The sequence below is a fragment of the Notamacropus eugenii genome, chromosome 6 (genome assembly GCF_028372415.1).
Source record: "Notamacropus eugenii isolate mMacEug1 chromosome 6, mMacEug1.pri_v2, whole genome shotgun sequence".
NCBI lineage: Eukaryota > Metazoa > Chordata > Mammalia > Diprotodontia > Macropodidae > Notamacropus > Notamacropus eugenii.
In genome coordinates this window covers 31,293,471-31,306,599 of record NC_092877.1, presented here as the reverse complement: position 1 = coordinate 31,306,599, position 13,129 = coordinate 31,293,471, and the positions used below count along the sequence as shown (strand labels likewise).

At 36.7% G+C, this 13,129-nt stretch overlaps 1 protein-coding gene across 1 annotated transcript; it reads right to left on the bottom strand.

Annotated features, from left to right (window-relative positions):
• Positions 1-202: 202 nt before the first annotated feature.
• Positions 203-1,138, bottom strand: LOC140512691 (olfactory receptor 5M5-like). The gene has a single exon (XM_072622004.1). The coding sequence runs from the start codon at positions 1,136-1,138 to the stop codon at positions 203-205; it is 936 nt and encodes a 311-aa protein (XP_072478105.1).
• Between the last annotated feature and the right edge of the window lie 11,991 nt (positions 1,139-13,129).

Genomic DNA, 13,129 nt, shown 5'->3' with positions numbered 1-13,129 from the left:
TTGATCTGTGAACTATTGATTAAATTGAACAAATATCCTTAAGCAGCTACTATGTGCAAAGCACAGCACTAAGTGCTAGGGGTACAAATTTAAAACTGAAACTTCCCTGCCCTGTAGGAGCTTACATCCAACGGCAGTCAGAGAGTCAATTAAACCCACACACTACTCTGTCCCCCTATTATGGATTGACAGAAGGCATTCATTATGACCTTTTTCCCTCTAGGAATTTTTTCAGAGTATCCTTCACTTCTGTGTTCCTGAGGCTGTAGATCAGTGGGTTTAGCATGGGAATGACAAGGCTATAAAATACAGAGACCACTTTGTTGTATTTCCAGGAATTGCCTGCTTTTGGCTGCCGGAGGTACATGAAAAAAAGAGTCCCATAGAAGATGATAACCACCGTCAGGTGAGAGGCACAGGTGGAGAAGGCTTTACATTTACCCTCGGAGGAATGAATCTTCAGGATGGAAACCAGGATGCAAATATAGGAAACAAGAACAGTCAGAAGGGAACTAGTGAGATTCAAAGCAGAGAAGATCAAGAGCTGTTTCTCCTTAGAGTGAGTATCTGAACAAGACAGTGCCAGGAGTGGTGGGTCAGCACAGTAGAAGTGATAGATAATGTTGGAATCACAAAAGGATAACTGGAAAGTCAGGATGGTCTGTATTATTGAGTTCAGGAAACCATAGGTGTATACCCCAATCACTAATTCACTGCACACCCTTTTGGTCATGATGGCTGTGTAAATCAAAGGGTTGCAAATGGCCATATAACGATCATAGGCCATTGCGGCCAAGAGGAAACACTCCGTTGTGGCAAAAGCACTGGAGAAGTACAGCTGTGCAAAGCATCCTGAGAAGGAAATGGTTTTCTTCTTCACAATTAAGTTTTGTAGCATCTTGGGCCCAATAGAAGATGAGTAACAGAGATCAATGAAGGCAAGGTGGCTAAGAAAATAATACATGGGAACATGAAGTCGTGAATCAAGCTTGATTAAAAGAATCATTCCAAGATTTCCAAAGAGAGTGATGAGGTAAATTGCCAGGAACACTACAAAAAGGGGAACTTGAAGCTCTGGACGATCCGTGAATCCCATGAGGACAAATTCTGTCACTGTGGTATGATTTCTTCTGGCCATTTTTTTCTGGAACTTTTCTCTGTTGTCAAAAAGAAGGAATTTGCCTTCAAATATGTTCCAATAGATAGCAAAAGATGCTGAAAAGTTATTTTACCTTTTTATGCTCTATCAGCAGCAAAAATTAAGGATTAAAAGATCTTCAATATACCATGGACTATTCTACCTCATTCTTCAAATGTAGGGAATAGTAGAAGATACTGCTGGATTGGTAAACTTCTTTCAATTCAGGTCCATACCTTCTCTGCCATTAATAGTCAGACAACTGCCTAAACTACACTAAACTACAGGCTTATACAACCTCGATGTGTCAGGACTTAAATTCAGATCTTCTTGGAACCAACACTGAATCTGTATTCACTACACAATACCTTGCCTCTCCAGTGCAGCTAGGTGGTGCAATGGATAGAGCACCAGTGCAGGAGTCAAGAGGACCTGAGTTCAAATCTCATCTCAGACACTTGACACTCGCTAGCTGTGTGACCTTGGGCAAGTCACTTAACCCCAACTGCTTCATCCTGGGTCATCTCCAGTCCTCCTGATGAATATCTGGTCACTGGATTCAGATGGCTCTGGAGGAGAAGTGAGGTTGGTGACCTTGCACAGCCCTCCCTCACTCAAGACAAAGTCAAGTGCAAGTCATGTCATCATTTCTCTGATGGCATAGTCTTCTTTGGCAATGAAGGATGAACAAACACCTTGTCTCTCTGTCTCTGTCTCTCTTCCTTCCTTCCTCCATATCATTCAGAAATTTCTGATGTTTGCCAAAGAAATAGATAGGTCAAAGATCAGACTATATCACTCCATTGATCAAAAATCTTTACTAGGTCCCCATTGCTGACTGAAGAAAACACAAACGCTGTAGCTACGTAGCAAAAACCCTCCATAATCTGTCTCCAGCACTCCATACTACCATTCTTTGTACTAAATTAGATTATTTGCTATTAATCAACATAAAACTGTCCTCTCCTATGTCTGTAAATACATGCAATTCATTACTTGTATGTTCCCTCCTCATCTCTGCCTTGTGAAAACCTGTTTTTGTTCATGGACTTGGCTCAGGTGCCATTTTCTCTTCAAAGTACCTTATGATCCCCCAATCTCTCAAACCATTCCATTTGGCTTATACTATATTTCCCGTATTTATATTAATTGCAATAAGTCACATTTATAGGGGAAATTAAGGTTTACAAATCACTTTCCTCACAACACTGTGAGGCAGATAATATAAATATCATCCCTATCCTTCAGATGAAGAAACTGAGACAAAGAAAGTTAAGTAATTTGCGCAAAGTTACATAGCTAGTGAGTTTTATTGCTAGGGGCTTGAACTCACACCTTCTTCCTTCCAGGTCAATGCTTCTGCTGCCTCTTTTATGCACTTCATTATATTTTTAACTTCAATTATATTTATTTATGTGTATCTCATTACCCATTCCCCTTACTGGACTATAAGCTCCTGGAGAACAGGACACAATATCGTTAAAAAAAGATCCTTTATATCTCCTTCAGAATGCAGTAAAAAACCTTTCAAATATCAGGTAGGTGGTTGCAAAATATCTATTGAATTGAATTTAAGTTTTTGTTGGGGAAGAGAAATTTTGTCTTTGTTGGATATTCGTTGCTGTAGTTTTACTATTAGAAGGAGGTTTCATTTATAACCTTCACTCAAAACAGGCACAGAAAGAATCTGGAGCACTTCCAAGCATACAATGGCAAAGGTTCTGGACCACAGGAAATGGAGAAAAAGCTCTAGAGACTGCACAATAAGAAACAGCAAATACCTTTTGAAATAACTACAATCACCTATTCTTTGGGCATGTGCTATTTAAGATTAATGGAGCCTTGTTTTGTTTTCTGATTTTTCTCTTGTACTAATAGCTTTTCTAAAAACCATGAGATGTTCAGAGGCTTGAGATGAAGGATTTAACTTAACAATCTAAAAGTATTTTTCCTCAGTGAACATATTTCTTTATTTGATACCACTGAAATCCAAGAAAATTAAATAGCTTGGCATGTTGAATAGAATGTGATGTTTAAAATCAGGAAGATTCAGTTTCAAATTCTACCCTTACTGATTATTTAAATTGTGTAACCCTGGGGAAATCATTGCACCTCTCTGCAACTCAGGTTGTTGTTGTTGTTTATCCTTTGATCTTGAAGGGGACCATGATATCATGGAGGTAATGCCATGACATGCAAGTGAATTGGATTTAAGTGAGGGAGGGCTGTGCAAGATCACTTGTCTCACTTTCTTCTCTGAAGCCATGTGAGTCCAGTGGCCTGATATATACCAGGATGGTTGGAGATAGCCCTAGATGCAGCAGAAGACCTTGTTTTTTTTAAAGCTAAGGTCTTTAGCAGGTCTCAGTCTGACTGAAGCAATGTCTACAATTCAGACAACTTCCTTGGATTTCTCTGCTAAGTTATATGTGTTTTGTATTCCATGTCAGTACAGGAGGCTCCCTACTAGAAGCTCCTTATTCTGAGGAAATCACGGACGAGTCAATAAGATTTCATAAGCACTTATTATGTGCCAGGTACCATGCTAAGTGGTGGGGACATGAAGAGAGAAAAAACATTTAGGGATCTCAAACAAAATCAGAAGTCTTTTCATCCTCTACCACTTCTTAGATAATACAGATCAAATCATTTCCCTCTTCTCATAGGCATACTGCTGCATAGTACTTTTATCCCAGAATTATAGCTAAATCTAGAATTTGTGTATTTTCTCTGTTCCTTATCACTAATACTTAAAAAATATATATTTTACTAACACTGGAAATGGGGGAATTTGACCAAATTCCAAATGTTTTTGTTTGGCTAACCTTATGTATGAGAAGTGTGTGAAATTTTATAAAATTCTCATGTCCATTTAAAAAATTATCTTTTTCAATCAAGGAATCAGTCAGTTAGTATTTTTTGAGTTCCTTCTTCCACTTATTAGGTGTGTGATCCTGAGGTAGGCAACTTCTCTGAGGCTCAGATCACTTATGTGAAAAATGGAAATAATATTAGCCTGACCTGCTTCACAAGGCTGTTGGGAGGAAAATGCTTGGCAGTTTAACTATGATGATGAGGATGATGTTAATTATTTTATTGTATCTAAAATGAGACATTTCTTCCACATAAAATATGGATGAATTTCCAACCAATTATCTTCTGGAAAATATCTGCCGAAGTTCATTAGTAGGTACCTTTCTTTACAGTCTGCCTTGATGAGTATATTAACACCAAACCCTTGCTTTCTCAGAACTAGACATAACTATGGATTCCAGGAGAATTGCAAGGATCAATTTTGAATGATCACTTTTTGTTCAGTTACCAATTTTCTGCTATAAAGAACATGTCTTGATACAAACACTTATCTTCTCTAAAACTCAGTTTCCTTATCTGTAAAAAAAAAATTGAGGGTAATGATAGTACCTACCTCAGAGAATTCTGTTGACTCAAATAAAATAATTTATGTAAAATGCTTTATAAATTGTAAAGTGCTATAAAAATAGGCTATAATTTTTATACATTTTTGAAAATCAATATTTTAAAGTGCCCAGAAAATACTAAGTATTTATTTTTGTTTAATTGAATCCAGTGGCACTCATTGTTGATGTGTACCTAGGCATTTTCTCCTATTTACAATTCATTTTTCAGCCATTTTATTTCTTCAGTGACAAGATAATTGAATTTGGAGTTAGAAGAGCTGGATTCAAATTATTCCCCTTGTAAATTTTGAGCTATATGACTGGACAATTCACTACTCATTTCTGGACTTTATCTTTCTCCTCTTTAAAATGAGGGCTTTAACTTAGATGTCCCCTCAGATCTGAATCTAGGACTCTATCCTTTCATCTAGTGGTTTTGATTTCTTGTTCAGACATTACTTCCAAGACATGAAGCCATGAAGGGACCGTGTTGCCTAATTATAAGGCTCCTCTTGCACTCTCAGACATGGACTGGCTAACAAATAGGGTTGAACTTTCCAGTTTTGCATTTGCCAACACTCACTGGTATCTTCCTTCATAAATATATTTATCCTATTTATGATTGTCATTCAATCCCATTTGATGATTACTCTTTAAACTTTATTTAGTTAGTTAAGCTAAAAGTACCCTGTCTATTTCCCACAAATCAGCATGGCAGAAAGGAGAGTCATATTCACGTGGTCTTTTCTCCTTATGCTTTCTTCAAAGGGAAGGATAGATTTTTGCCTTTTCACAGAATAATGATAGTTAACCTTATATAGCACTTTTCAATTTCCCATGTACAACAACTCTTCAAGTTAGGTAGTATTATAAGTATTAATATTCTCATTTTATGGATGAGGAATTCAAGATTCAGAGCAGTGTAATCATTTGCTCAAGTTCATACAAGTCTTATAGCCAAGGCTCAAATTCAGTCCTTCTGACTCCAAGCCCAGTATTTTTTCCCATTCTACCATTGTTACCTCTGACATGGGGACATTAATAATAATCACAATAACAGAAATACTAAAATAATGAGAAAATATACATTCATGTAGGGCTTTACAATGTACAAATGGTATAGAATCAGATGATCAGGGCTACAATCCCAGTTATTCTAGTTATTACTTTGAAAAGTTTGAGGAAGTCACTGTATTTCCTTATTCTTATAATGAAGTAACCTCTAAGATCCCATCTAGTTCTAGAAATCTCTATGATACTATAAGTGAATATTGTCAAAAATTCCAATAACAACCTTATAATCCCCTTACTCTTTTCTAGTTGTAAGACAAGCAAAACTTGTCCTAAATAGTAGCACTAGAGCCAAGTAGTCCATCTGCTATTAGCAAACACAGAACCCAAGTACTTTTCTTTCCTAACCTATGATTTTCTTTACCTGAAACAAGTTACAAGTGTCATAAGAATGAATATAACTCACCAACCACCTATAGGAAGAAAGTTAAACAGGCTTCCCAAACTGCATTTAGCATGTCCTCTAGGTGTAATTCCAACAAAACAAATTGGCTTCTTCATGTCTGAATGGAAAGCTTTATTTGTCCCTTACGCACAATCAAGCCCTCGAGTATTTGTAATGGCAAATGTATAATGAGTTTGTTATTCCAGAACTTTCTCTCTACCAAGGGAACAGTTTATTAAGAGTTTGATGGGGGTACTTTATATTTGGTTTAAAAGACCCTGAGGAATTGAAATCTCTGAATCATCTCCAGCTAGAGGCACAAAGCCAGTAGTAATACTTTTGCACTAGAGTCCTAGCATCATTCATGTACAGCCTTGGGACCTGAGTCAAAAAGACCTTAAAATAATGTCACTAGTTCAGACTCCTGAGGAAAAGAACTATGAGCCTGGATGAACTTAAGGGTGGATGCTCTAATCTTTGTGAAAGAGTGCATTTGAAAAAGAAATAGAGGCAGAGGTCAAGAAACTAGTTTTTTCATGACAAGACCCAAAGCCATCTTGGACAGGAGTTCTCAATCAAGGGTACACCTGTTCCCAGAGTATAGGAGAAACTTGTCAAGGAGGTCTGGAAACTATTTGATAAATACATGTATTAATATATTAATGCATTTCAAATCAATGAAGTTACAAAATATTTGGCATACATTTAGAAGAAAAACATTTAATTTATTTTTTATATGTGCATGGCAAACTCTAGAATTGACTTTCTTTCATTGAATAGGGGGTACAGGAGAGTTTACTGAAAAACCAAGGGGTTTAGGAGCTGAAAGAGATGGAGAGCCCTGCTCTAAGGAATCTCTATCAGGCTGAAGAAGGCTGTGGACAATGGAAAATATGTAAACAGGATTTTTTTAAAAATTTCATTTTCCCAAAATGAATATTTTGGATTTCAGAAGCATTTTTTTCCAAGAGTTGATTTCTTGATACCAAAATTATAGAAAAAAGCCAGAGAAGCAAGTAGATATTGGATTTGCTTGTGTGACATAGGCCCTCAGTTCTTAGTTGCAGAATCACTGATACCAGCCTCAATTGGTTTCCCAAGTAAGCACCTGCCACATGAACTTGGGAAGATGCTGATTCCTACAGGACTCTTCAGTGGTGTGAGACCCCTTTTGACAGTGGATCTAGACAATCTGATTAGAAATTTGAGTTTTGGCTTGGAACTTAGTAACTTTTAAGACCCTTGGTATGAGAAAAAAGAAAAAGAAACTAGCTTTTATAAAATCCAAGAAAAAAAGTCTTTTTTGCCCAACCATAAGGCTATATTTATAGATACGTCAAAAAATGCATCCTTAGTTGTGTTTTTAGCACAATTTGCAAAAGAATCTGTACTGAGGACCACACAAAGCCAATGTAAACTAAAAGCTAAGATTTTCTCAGCTCTGATCTGGGGCACCAAACTAGAATGAAAATATTCCTGAGATTCTCTCCAAAAGTAATAAACTTCTGGTAACATTTTAAGAATAGCTAAAGAAAGGCAGTTTCTGTGAATTTATCTATTACTATGATAATTGAAACATTAAATAAAATGAATTTTTCTCATTTGTATGTTTAACAAAATATCAAGTCAAGGAGTAAATAGAGCAAATTCATATTGCAAAGCTTGCCACAAAATGCTGAAGACACTTAATAGGCGTTCCCCCCAGGTCTGAGATAGGGTAGGAGTTGGGGGAGCAATGGGGAGAGACACAGAGGCAGAGAGACAGAGATCAGGAAGGGAAAAGGAGAAAAAAGGAAGAGGAAAAGGAGGAAAATATAAGAAAGAGACTCTCTAAAGAATTTTACATTAAAGGGGGCTAATAAAGCCTGACTTCAATACAACTGAAGAGCAATTGAAAGTATAATGGTCCTCATTACGATACATTGTACAGATAGAGTGCTAGAACTGGAGTCAGGAAGACCTGACTTTGAATCTTACTACAAACATTTATAGGTAAGATCTGTCTCCTTTTTGTCTTTATATTCTCAGGATCTACCATACTACCTGGTATACAATAGGTGCTTAATTGATCTTTGATGATTGATTGACTTATTGGTTGATTATGGGAATAGGAAAGAATGATTTGGTATCTTGGAAGCATTTGACTTTGAAAATTAAATGTAGAGATGATTCCCCTATTGATAGAGCCCATAATTTGCAAAGAAAAGTAGGTAGCACAGTAGAAAGAGTGCTGAACCTAAAGTCAGGAAGGCTCATCTTTTGAGTTCAAATCTGGCCTCAGACACTTACTAGCCATGTGACCTTGAGCAAGTCACTTAACCCTGTTTGCTTCAGTTGCTTATTTGTAAAATCATCTGGAGAAGAAAATGGCAAATCACTTCAGTATCTTTGCCAAGAAAATCCCAAATGTCACGAAGAGACAGGCACGACTGATACTACTGAACAAAGCCAACATGAATTGGCAAATGGTGTGTTTTAGCACAGCTTATTACCTTAGGAACAAATGACTGCAGTTCTAATTATTGGAGATGCTAAGACTTGAACTATTTAAAATAAACTTTGGCAAAATGAAGAAACTCTCCTTCTCCATTTTTCCAGCTTAAATAGACAAGATGTTGAAGGCAAGCTCATAGACCTGGGCTTATCCAAAGAGCATCAGATTTCATTGTCAAACTCAGGTCATATGGTAATGGAATTTGGGTTTGCTAAGAGATTGTGTGTGTGTGTGTGTGTGTGTGTGTGTGTGATATTTGTATCAATTATTCACCATTCATGACAGAGGGGAGGAATCTGTAAATCAAGGCTTTGAGCACTGCATGCTGCAAGTTGGTCAGATAAAAAGGGAATGTATAGCTTACAGAGATCATTTTTTGACCAGGTGGTCAATGAAAGCAAATCCCTAGCAGTTATTAAAGATGAAACTGGAGGACAAAAAAAATTGTCTTGTGGAATTTCAGGTCCAGTATTCAGATCTTGGCCAACAGTTTAACTAAATTAAAAGAGAAGGGGTTTTATGATAAAAGAGTAATGTGCTAAGTATGGTGAAATTTGGAAGAGATTTTTAAAAATTTATTTTCAGTTTTTAACATTCACTTCCCCAAAATTTTGAATTTCAAATTTTCTACTCATCTCCCTCCTCCCCTCTTCCCAGGATAGTGTGTATTCTGATTACCCTTTCCTCTAATCTGCCCTCCCTTCTATCACCTCCCCCATCTCTTATTCACTTCCCTTCTATTTTCCTGTAGGGTAAGGAAGAGATGTATTAAAGATGCTTTTAAACACCAATTTTAATCATTTGTAGAAAGTATGTTGGTCAAAAGAAGGTCAGTTACCATGTGAAAATGTAAAGTACTTTGCAAATGTTAAAGGGTTATGTACATGCTTGCTGCTGCTGCTGCTGTTGCTGCTACGACTACTACTTCTGGATTCAGGCATTGATATTCTTTGTGAAAAAGTCATAGCCTGTTGCTTCATAGTTATTTCTTATCTCCCAGGAAAAATTCCATGAAAGAGAACTTCCTTAAATATTCAGGTCAAGAGTATTAATGATATTTTTGTTCCAACATAGCCAAAGAACTAATCAGATTCAACAATTTTTTCAGGAAGACATGAGTGTACTAATCTGTCATTGTGGGATGGGAGATATATTTATGATTAGCAGTATATGTCCTTGATCCTCTAGAAGGATAAACTCATGAGAATCAATTGTGAGCACAAGTATAGATCAGTCAGTGTGGAATTAAATTTCATAGAAACATTTCCAAGATATCAATGCAGGGTAAGAAAATATTGAAAAGACAGAACCCTGGCTGTGAAGTCAGAAGGCACTAGTTCAAATCCAGCCTTTTATACTTCTTTTTTTGTGACTTGGGACAAGGTCATTTACCTTCCCTAGATATCAGCTTTCTTAGCTATAAAATGAGAGATTTAGACTAGATTGTCTCTATGCTCCTTTCCGTTTAGTGTCTAGGATTCTACAGCATTATGGCAAATTTCCTGTTAGTGTACATGATCCTTATCATGCTGTGCAGAAATTTGAGCCAAAAAGTAGTTTTCTTGATTCAAAGGACTTAGAACAAGAAGGGACCTTACACATAATTTTTCCAGTTCTCTCATTTGCAAATAAGTGAACTGAGAGCCTCAGGGATGGGTAATGACTTGGTCAAGATCTACAACTAGTAATTTCCAGAATAAAATCTTAAATCAGGATATTCTTTCTCCAAAGGCAGTGTGCTTTCCGGTGGACTACATTGCTTCAATTACTTTCTGGATGTATATACTATCCCTATGCTTGTAAGTATGAGCCCAGTGATACGCTAGACCTTTGTCATGGAAGACCACTGACTTTAGAGGAGTTCATAACAAAGCTGGCCCTGCAACCTTGAAGAGATTCAACCATAGCAGTCCTTGAAGAAAAGCCACCAAATCAGAGATAAGACAGGATCTGCAGTGAATCAGGGATCCCCCACACACCAAAGAATTTGCATTATCATCTCTTTTTCTCTGTGTTCCATCTGTACCTACCCATTCAAAGATAGTTACTCTGAGATCATTGGGTCAAGGGTAACTGTGATATAACATTCATAGAAACTGTGTCACATGGAAACGTTGTGGATTCTGTAGCTTAAATGCCCCTGGTAGTAGTTGTAAATTCTGAGATGTGGAGTTTTAGATTTAGAAAGGACACTTTGACAGACACCCAGATTTATCAGCTGGTAGGTTTGTGCACTGCACTAGGATGGAAGTATGGTGGTATTTCCCTAACAAAACCTACTTAATATTGAATCATGGAACAATAGGAGAGGTTAAGATTTGACGAGCCAGTATGGAAGTGTTAGTAAACAATTTATGATGGTCATTACATACTTTTCCCCAAAACCTTAGTGTATACAATGTGTATATGATGATCAGTGAAAACAACCATAACCTCTCAATTAAAATTATCAACAGTTCCCATGAGTTTGAGCCAGTATAAGGAAACCACTTAAAGACAGTTTGTTTAAATAATGAAACACGTAGTCACAGTTTTTTTCTTAATTCAACAACTCAATTCAACAAAGTTTTATTAAGTGTCTAATAAGTGCCAGACACTGTCCTGGGCACTGGAATTACAAAGACAAAAGCAAAATAATTCCTGCCTCTGATGAGCTTACATTCTACTGGGGAGATACAACATGTACACAAAGTAAAAAAATGTATAATCTACACGTAACAATACAAAGCTATTTCAAGAGGGAGAGACCACTGATTATTAGAAGAAATGGAAGGTTTTATGTTGATGGAACTGAGCCAAGCTTTGAAAGAAGCTCTGGATTTTCGGAGAAGGTGGAGAGAAAGTGTGTCTTTTGGACATGGGACGACTGTTTGTTGAAAGGCTAAATGGGCCAGCACTGGGTCTGGAATCAGAAAGTCTGGGTTCAAGTATGCTAGCTGGAGTAAAAACTCAATTTACCCCTGTTTAAAATGTGGATAATAATACTCAACCTAACTACTTCGCAGGGTTATTTTGAGAACCAAATGACATTATATATATAATCCACTTTGTAACCATGGATTGGTGTATGAATGACAACTATTTTTATTATTCTATTGTCTGTTTGTGTTGCTTTTGTTCTAACAGTTTTCATATGTTTTGCTACATTAATTTCTTAACCATTCGAACACAACCAGTTAATCAACATATAATTATTGGGAGCCTTCTATGTGTCAAGAATTATACACAATTTCAAAGTTTTCTAGCACAATGGACATTATTTGAATTAGATTTTAATTACTTACAGAATTTATAGAACAAGTGTTACTCTCACTACTAATTTTATTAAATATGAAGTATGTTGTTAATTCCACATACTCATGGCATCTTCTCCTTTAGATCATTCACTAAGAACCTCTTCTGGTTATGGTTACTATGCTTAGAATTCTTTTGGTAAATTGAAACCATGTGAATATGGAGCAGATTATTTTCCTTTTTTCAGCTCAGGTATATCATTACAAACTCACTTTCCAATCTTGTCATGGAGTCTTTGGTAGTCTGGTGAAACTTTTGCATCCTTTCTCAGAATAATATTTGAAAGTTCAGGAAAAAAATACATAGAGTTACAAAATAAACCAATAATCTCTCTCTCTCTCTCTCTCTCTCTCTCTCTCTCTCTCTATATATATATATATATATATATATATATATATATATATATTAAAAAAAAAACAGTTGCATGTACCAGTTAAGAACACCTGCCTTACAGGGATAAAGACTAAGCATCGAGACATTGAACATTAATATAATACTCATTGAATTTGATCATAATTCAGAGTGGAGGTTGAAATAAACTGTGTTACTTATTCAAAGAAGGAAGTCTCATAGAATAAAGAGGCAAGTGAGAGGTGAGAAACACAACTAGGCAAGGCTTTGAACCTCCTTTTGGAGGACAGGATCTTGAAGAAGACAGTCAGGATACAAGCAAAGGAGATGAGGACAGTCAGGAAAGAGCTGGTAAAACTCACTGTTCCAATAATAAAGAGCTGATTTTCTTGAAAGCAAGTGTCCAAAGAGGCTAGGGTGAGTATCTGTGGGTCAGGGCAAGACAAGACATGGAGGATATTGGAGTCAAAGAAAAATAACTGAGAAGTTGAAACTAAGTATATCACTGTACTGAGAAAACCATGGGCAAAAAAGACCATTGCCAGATGACTACAGGTCCTCTTGGACATAATTACTGAATAGTAGCGAAGAGGGTGACAGACAGATACGTAAGGGTCATAGATCATTGATACCTGGGGAAACTGTTCAGTGGAAGTGGAAGCACTCGGGAAATATCTATGAACAAAGTTAATTGCTGCCCAGCTCAGTGCCAAAGTATAAAGCATTTGGGAGAAATAGTGGAGATCCACATAAAAGCTACAGCTAAGGAAACAGTGCTGATCACAGAGGATATACTGGCCTCGCTGGAATATTGGATCCAATTCTCTCTTAAAAATAATGGCATAGAACAACAAAAAGAGAACCTTTTGCTGCTCTCCATCCAAAAGGAACTCTTGGAGCAGGAACTCTAAGGTTGAGCTCTGATTTTCTCCAGCCATTTCATTCTTTGACTTTTCTCCTCTGAAAAACATATGGAA